Source organism: Drosophila willistoni (assembly GCF_018902025.1).
Source record: "Drosophila willistoni isolate 14030-0811.24 chromosome XL unlocalized genomic scaffold, UCI_dwil_1.1 Seg141, whole genome shotgun sequence".
Lineage (NCBI taxonomy): Eukaryota > Metazoa > Arthropoda > Insecta > Diptera > Drosophilidae > Drosophila > Drosophila willistoni.
In genome coordinates this window covers 6,680,767-6,689,248 of record NW_025814052.1, presented here as the reverse complement: position 1 = coordinate 6,689,248, position 8,482 = coordinate 6,680,767, and the positions used below count along the sequence as shown (strand labels likewise).

Below are 8,482 nucleotides of genomic sequence, written 5' to 3'. Positions count from 1 at the left end.
TGCTGCTGCTGCTGCTGTCTGTTGCAGCTTTCAAGGATTTAAGGCAACATCAGGTGGCGGTAGCTGCTTTTGCCTGTCCTGTCCTGTGCCGTCCTCTTGTCGTCCTTCTTGCATATTTGATTTGTGCATTTAAACATTTCAAACAAACCTAAACCCTAACTCAGCCTTTTGGCCCCCTTTGCAACACCCGCCGCCGTCACTTATCCAACACAACACCTCACATCGACCCCATCCCACCCCAATCCCCCAGTTTTGTAGTCCAATCCAGTTGGCGCTGCCATTGCCAGGCTCTATGGCAATGGGCAATGGGCAATGGCAAATGCTGGCGATGCCCGCTCATTGGAAATTCTCTTTCGAGTAATTTTAGTTATTATTATTGCTTTGGCTTTGTTCGTTTCAAGTTGCAGCAGCTGCAACTTAACTCCAACCTGGGCATTATTTATTATTAATGATTAACAAGCAGCAGCAGTAGCAGCAGTAGCAGCTATATTCGGGCCATCAATGCCACAGACTAAAAACTGAGACTGACTCTCCTGTGGCCCCGCTCCGGCAACTGCATTCTGCTTCACCTATTCTTCTTGCCTTGCTCTTTTCTCTCGTACTGTTATGTCTAATCTGCGTATAAATTTTGCATGTCAGGTGTTTTTCGTTCGTGTCCAAGTTTGAAGAAGGCTTTAAATGGAAAGGTTTCGGCTCAGCCGGGATACCCACAAGACAAACGAAACACAAACAAACACAACAACCAAACAAAACAAGCAAACAGCCATTCAAACAAACATACAAACAGCCAAACAAATAAGCAAATAGAAACCAAAAATGGCAACAAAATGAAATGCCACATTCATCTGGGCTTAGTCATATATTTGGCCAGCAACATTGAGACTTTAATCAAAATCAAGAAAAACAAAACAATTTTTTTTTTGTTTCTTGGTTTCTCTCTCTCTCTCTCTCTCTCTTCAATTTTTTGTATTCGGGCTTTTTGTTTGCATTACTAGGGACTATGCTTAAATTATGAATATGTTTACATCAGACGATTCCAATTGGTTCTTTAGTCAGTTGTCTACCTTCTTCTAAGAACCAATTTATTCCTTATTCCTTAGATTAATCCACAAACATTCAATTTACTATAAACACTTTTACCACGATCAACTGGATCCTGTTGACTGAGGTGAATTAACGTTACAAAAAATCATAAGTAACTTCTTTATCGAGTAATCCTGTAGAATTGCTTAGATTTCACTACTATATCTGGATTGTTCTCCATTGTTTAAGATCGCTGAAGGCATTTTATCAATAAATAATAATAAACTCTTTTCATATTTAATATTCATATTGAATAAAACACAAAATTTCCAACACTTAAGCAACACATCGAAATAATGTTGGCATTTGTGTTAGAGATGTAAAGCTTTCGATAGTCAGTGGGGGAAGTGTAGTCGAACGTTGTGAAGACATCGATTTCTTGGTTTTTATAGATTTTACTTGTATTGGTCTCTTACGAAGACTACTTTAATAACCAAGTGTTAGCTCTAATCGTCTTGGTCTAGTTAAAGCAAACTATATACATAGATACATTTAAATTGTTGCATCTTTTAGATATTTAATTTTAATTTAATTAATTTTTAAATGATTTCAACATTCTACCCTTAATTTTATGTGCGTACATATGTAAATGGGGTAAATGCATATAATATATGTACATTTGTATATAATATAGCTTTATATGCATATATGTATGTATGTATGTATACACACATACGTATACATAACTCTGTATGTTTATTCCGTGTATTCCATTTATAGTTTGAGTGAGTCATAAGTTTTAAGTGTCGCATTGCTCCATTCAGTCGAACTGACGACTCGAATTCGCACAATTGCCATTTTGTTCAACATTCTCCTCCAAAGGACTTTAGACCTTCCCCACTAGCCCCCACATTGCCAACCACCTCGCTCTATATCTCTCTCATATATATATATCTATATCTCTCTATTCTTTTTGTATCGTTTTTTACAGTTGCTCGCGTGCCACGCCCCCGCAACGCCCACGTAGCCTGGCAACGGCAGCATCAGATATGGAAGCATAAATAAATATGATTAAGCTTAAGAATATATAAGAAAAGAAAAGAAAAAAAAACAGAACTAAAAGAAAGTAAAGCAAAAATAAAAAGAAGCAGCAAGACGAGAACACAACAACGAGAAGAAAAATAAGAAAAAGAAGAGAAGCAAAAGAAAAGTTCAAATGAAATAACGCAATAGAAAAACATAAATAAGTACGAAAAGTAGAGAGAGACGCGGAAAACAAGGCACTAAAGGCCCAAGACGACGACGACGACGACGGCGACGAAACAGCAGGCAAGCAAGCAAAGAAGTAAGTAGAAGAGGAAGGACACAAGCACGAAACGGACAAAAGGGAAGGAAGGACGGAAGGAAGGCAGCCAAAGAATAGAGGTGGAGTAGCACTAACAGCAGCAGGAGCAGCAGAAGCAACAGCATCAGCATCAGCAGCAGCAGTAGCAGCAGCCGGAACCGGACAGCAAAGGACTAGCAGTAGAGAGAATCGAGCTCAATTACGCCGCCAAACTGTCGTGTCAGCAACAACGTGAAATGTGCAATTCCTGGCTGCTGCTCATAATTGCGCTCTCTGTTGTCGTCTGCCTGTGGAACTCGCAACAAACCGAAACATCCAAATCATGCCCAGCCGAGTGCATCTGCTTGTCCCAGACTCAAGTAAGCTTAACAATCTACTTGTATTACCTACTACCCACTACTATTTTTCCCTCAGCTAGGTATTCGCCTGGTTTGCTTCAATTCAAGTTAGGTTGCGATGGGTTGGGGTTAAATGCGGAATGTTCCCTTCGTATGGAACGCATTCAAGTGGGTACAGTGAAAATATTCCATTTGAAAAATGCACTAGAAAAGAGATAGACGAAACTAACCAACTAATAAGTTTTGTAACGCAAATTCCATGTCGAGTTAGTCAGAAATTTCAGCAGAATAGGCTTTAAGTAAAATCCATTTGCCAAGTAGCATCACCGTGGTGGAAGTGCTATTAGAATTGAACTAAATAAACAGTGGGCTAAAATTTAACCCTTTCCTGGTCAATTCTATTTTAATAATAATTTAGAGAAACAACTTTACAGTATTTTATCAATTGGTGTTGGAAAATCACATATATTGCAGTTATCAGTGTTAATATACGGATTATTTAAAACTGGCATTGTCAGAAACTTTTAATTTACTTGTGAAGCAGTCTGAAATTAACTATAATATATTATACTTAACTTCAATGTAACCGTCTCCTGTAATTTAGAGAAAAGTTTGTTAAAGTTGCCCGTATTGATACATAAGACTTAATCGCCTTCGCTATCCATTCGAGATTTTATAGGGCTAACCTACTACACTTCTGGGTTTTTGAAGTTTAATGTTTTTCCTTTTCAGGATAAATGAGCTTAGCTTAGTTTTTCTCTCATTATTTACCACTGTGGCAAAAACCAACAAGAGTCACTCTTCAAGAGTTGTATGCAAGTAATTGCAAGCGGGTGGACAGAAGTCAAAACCATCATCATCATCATCATCGTCATCATCGTCATCAACTTCAGGTCAGAAAAGGGCCCGCAGTCTAAAAAGAGTTTGAGCATTTCCCCATGGGTAACTAGTGATGGAGATGGAGATAAAGATGGACATGGAGATGCAGAGATACGGAGATGAGGCAATGGCCACAGCTGCTCCAACTGCAGATACTTCTTAGATGATGATGAGGCTGATGGGGCCAAGAGCAGCGTGAGTGGATTGGCATTACGGTGGAAGACGTAGACGAAGGGAAGGGGAAGGGAAGTGGCTGGGGCCAAGAGAACTGCTCCCTCTTTGGGCCTGGTGATGAGCACAAAAATTAAATCGAAAATGCAGGAAAATGGTTATATTTTCCTTTTGTTTTGCCACAGCCTGCTACTACTGCTGTGTTCCACTTGTTACATTGCCTGTGGTGTTGCTGCTGCTGCTGCTGCTTCTTCTCACCATTACACCCGCTTTTGTGTCCGTGTGTATGTGTGTGTGTGTGTGTGTGTGTGTTTGCCATCCTTATTCAATTGTCTCCCGCGAGAGCTTGTGGAGCACGCTTAATGCGAATCCTTATTACCAGTGGGAACTAAGTACTGGATACTTGGCCATTTCCATTTTCCTTCATGATATTTTTTTTTCTTGTTTTTTCACTCACTCTATCTGGCAATTCTCTTTTTGTACCCAAATTGAGAATTTAAGTGATTTCATTATTCCAGATTATGGACAATGCAATGATTTACTCAGCACTCTGAGATGGCGAAAAATGTGTAAAAAAAAAACAAACCAGAAAGGGGTAAAGTAGTCAGTCACAGAAATTCCCGCTACTCTTTCTCTCGGCCTTTCTGAGCACCTGCCTTTAGCAGTGGCTCTATCTCCCTTACGCTGTCCCCTCTCTCTCTTTCATTCTTCTCCTTTTTTTTTGGCTGTTTTTCACTGCAGTAAACTGTATTTAAGAAGCAAAATTAGTCCGAGCCCAGAATGAGGTAACAAAAGTTCTTCATTTTGTTACATTTTTCTTGCTTTCATTCCACTTTTTCTTGTTCTGCTTCTACATCGTTGTCGTTTCTATATATATATATGTATATATATGTATGTATATTATTTTTGGTAGGGTCAACACAGTTAAAGTTCTGTTAAGGACTTGAATAACCTGGTTATTTTGGTTCTCGCTATACTCTATACGGCAAATGTAAAAAAAGTAGCATACTTATGTGGGTCATGAACTTTGCAAAAGTTTAATAAATTTAAAAAAAAAACAGACTTCTATTCTTCCAATAAGAATTAAGCAGTTACTACTCCAATGGAAGAGAAATTAACTGTTGATGCCAAATGTAGGGTATACAAAATTTCAATCAATCCTGAGTTACTTGCTTTTTCTGTTTGTTGTTTGTGTCGTATGAAAAGAGAATTTCATTAAATCGAATAACGCAACCGAAAAAAAGAAACACAACAAACGGCGGGATACGATGGTCACAAAATGGTTGTGGGGGGGAGGAAATAACAACAACAATGTGAATTGTAGAGAAAGTAAAAAAAAAGCGAACGAAAGAAACTTTTAATTCGTTCATTTAAAAAGGTGAAGCGTATGAAAATTGTGTAAATGTTAAGCAAGAACCAAACACTGCCAGTTTCTGATGGCAACATGAGGGGTGAAGGGTAAGGGACGTCCCGGACAGATTGTATGTACTAGACAACGTGACAGCCGATGGACAGATCTTCCATCTACACAGGCAATGTAGGCTTCGGACAGGGGGCAACGGGGCGGCATCGGGGTCACCCACTGACATAGACAAAGGGATGCGTTCCGGCTATCCGGGCATTGTGGGGGAAACATTTGGGAGGGGTGTGCAAAGGAAACGCACACATCAGCACATAATAGTTATAAAAAATAAAAGCACAAAGCAGAATAGCCGACAAAAAACAAAAAAAAAAAACAAAAAAACAAGCACACGAAACGCGAAAACACAGAAAACGGGCGACAACCAACAGACGGAAAAAGGCAACAACAAAACAATGGAAGACGTACGATGAGGATGGCCGACAGGACGACGACCAGGACAAGGAGGAGTTGGAGTTGGAGTTGAAGTTGGGGGAGGCCAACGCGGCGGCGAATGCCCCGAAGCGGAAAAAAAATTCGATTTAATTTTATTTGCAGCAATAAAGCCGCAAATTCAATTTTCGCGCCACGCAGGAAACAAAGTACCCCGCCCCCCTTGGTCCTCGACACACAAACCAAAATCGGGGCGGGGTTGTCTTGTCCATCTGCTAAGAGTTGTATTCTGATCTGAATGAAAGTGGGCGGCCCAGTGGGTGGGACGACACAGGGTGTCAATGTATCATAAAGCAAAAGTGATTAATGTCAAAGTATTCAGACACTAGATCCAATGGCATCCTGTTGCCGCCGAGAGGACGAAGAATGCTTCAGCAACAAGAAATGAAACCAAACGGATCTGATGCAATGAAAAAAGTAAGAGACTCAGCGAAAACAAAAGTAAAGAGATACTCAATATAGTAAATATAGAAAATAATAATATACAAGTTCAAGCTTTAAAATACTGAAAATCTTACAATTTCATGAATACAAGAGGTGACCAAGAAGTTAGCAAGAAAAACTAAAGTAAAATTTGCTAAATAAAACACAAAAAAAAATTAATAATAATGATTAAAATAAACATAGACAGATGGGAAAAAAGTAAAAGAATATAATGCCTTAAGAATAAATACAATTAATTATTTAAATAAAAACCAGAGGGCCGGGGCTAACTTCGACCGCGTCAAAATTTGTATACCCTTGCAACTTTTTTGGTAACTCTTTCCTTACCTATAGCCATCAAAATGGAAAAACTTTCAAGCTAAAAAGGCTAATGTTTGCGAAAGAACGGCCAACAATCTTTGCATAGGAAAAAACTAAGATATTGATCAAAGTTACTGTTTTCCACCGATCGTTCCTATGGGAGCTATATGATATAGTCACCCGATCTTGATCAAATTTGGCATACTCATTTATATGTGTAATAAACTCACCAATATTAAATTATATGACATGACATAGCTCAGAAAATAACGAAGTTATTAAGAAAAGTCACTGTTCGTGACTTTGTCATTTGTATGGGAGCTATATGATATAGTGATCCGATTCGGCTGAACCCGAGATATACAACGCCTGCAGTATATACAAGCCTACATGCAAAATTTCAGCTCTGTAGCTCCAACGGTCTAGGAGGAGTTTGCATTGATCCAGACGGACGGACGGACGGACGTACGGACGGACATGGCTATTTGAACTCGTCTCGTTGTGCTGATCAAGAATATATAAACTTTATATGGTCGGAAATGCTTCCTTCTATGCGTTGCACACTTCTGACCAAAATTAATATACCCTTTTTGCAAGGGTATAAAAATGAATTCTACATAATTATATTAACTAATTTCCTGTTTCATTCTCTCTCTCTCTCTCTTTCTCTTTTGGTGTCTCTTTCTGCCACAGGTGCTGTGTAACACGGGCGGTCTCGACCAGATACCATTGCGACAATTGCCAGCAACTGTTGAAAATCTGGCGCTAACGAAAAACAATTTTCCGATCATCAAACCGGACTCATTTGCCGGTCTGCGTGCATTAAAGAAACTCTCGCTGGATGGCAATAATATAACACGCATCAAGCAGTTTGCCTTTCGCGGACTGCCCCGTCTCAAGGAGCTATCCATACAGTATACACCATTGCAGACGGTTGCCCAATTCGCATTTGCCGGTCTGCAGAATTTATCGACAATATTATTGAGTCACAATCAAATTCAACGCATTGAGGGCAATGCATTTGCTGGCACCTCAAATATCAAGTTGATTCTGCTCACAAACAATCCGCTGATACGTATCGATAGTTCGGCCTTCTCCAGTCTAACGAATGTCGGTCATTTGATTCTACCGTCGGGCATAAGAAGCATTGAACAGGACGCCTTCTTTGGCATGGATGCGGTGGGTCTGCTGAAGCTTGCCTATATGGATCTTAAAGAGATCTCACCATTCACCTTTCGTGGGCTATCGAATGTTCTGTTGCTAACGTTACAGGAATCCGATTTGGGTGTGATCTGTGCCGATGCATTTACCGGTCTGACTCAAGTGGATACACTACAGATATTGAACAATAAGATTGATTCAATTGAGGAGCTCAATTTCACCAATACGGCAGCCATTAAACATTTGAAATTCCATGGCAATCATGTACTTGAGACACCTGATCCGAATGCCATCATTGTGGATGGTGTTGATCATTTGCAGCTAATTAACAATCATTTTCCCTGCGGCTGTCATATACACACTCTACTGGATGGCCCACTAGCCGAGGGGGCTCACAATCTGAGTGAGTTTCTACAAAAGAACTATTGCATTTCGCCCCTGGAGGTGAATGGCAGGGTGATGAGTGAACTGGATATTGATTCAATCGGTCGATGTACGGATCAATTGACTAAAGGCAATTTGGGCTCATCGGCAGCCTCTCTTGCCCTGGGCATTAAGTGCTCCATGTTCCTGATGGCAGTGGCCAGTTGTGTGGAATGGCGTTATGTGCGTCTGCTGGCCCAGCTCTTTGCCTGGCGGCGGCGAAGGAAACGACGAAGGGCCACCAGCTGCACCAGCACCAACTCCAATTAGAAGCAAACCAAAACCAACAAAAAAAAAATAGCAAAAACCAAAAAAAAAAAAAAAAAAACCCTCGCTTGTGTAAGTAAAGTAAACGGAATGACGAATGGGTAAACTCTAATAGTAAGTAAGAAAAGTCAGTCAGTCAGTTAGGCAGTGCTTAATCCCACTCAATTCCTTAATTGATTCCGTAGCTTTAAATGCAGCAGTAGCTGCAACTGAAGCTCGAAGCTCCAATATCGAAGCTTAACTCTATTGTTTAGCATACAATACGAAAATCAAGTCTGA

The 8,482-nt window shown here is 40.0% G+C and overlaps 1 protein-coding gene across 1 annotated transcript; it reads left to right on the top strand.

Moving 5' to 3' along the window:
• The first annotated feature begins 2,242 nt into the window (after window positions 1-2,242).
• On the top strand, window positions 2,243-8,208 carry LOC6648618 (chondroadherin). Its single transcript, XM_002071569.4, has 2 exons — window positions 2,243-2,727; window positions 7,046-8,208. Exons 1-2 carry the CDS (start codon window positions 2,605-2,607, stop codon window positions 8,204-8,206), a joined length of 1,284 nt encoding a protein of 427 aa, XP_002071605.1. The 5' UTR covers window positions 2,243-2,604; the 3' UTR covers window positions 8,207-8,208.
• The last annotated feature ends 274 nt before the right edge of the window (window positions 8,209-8,482 follow it).

Coding starts and splice junctions, on each gene's coding strand:
- LOC6648618 (XM_002071569.4), top strand. CDS start 2,605: ATGTGCAATTCCTGGCTGCTGCTCATAATTGCGCTCTCTGTTGTCGTC. Junction 2,728..7,045: donor TCTGCTTGTCCCAGACTCAA/GTAAGCTTAACA, acceptor TTTCTGCCACAG/GTGCTGTGTAACACGGGCGG.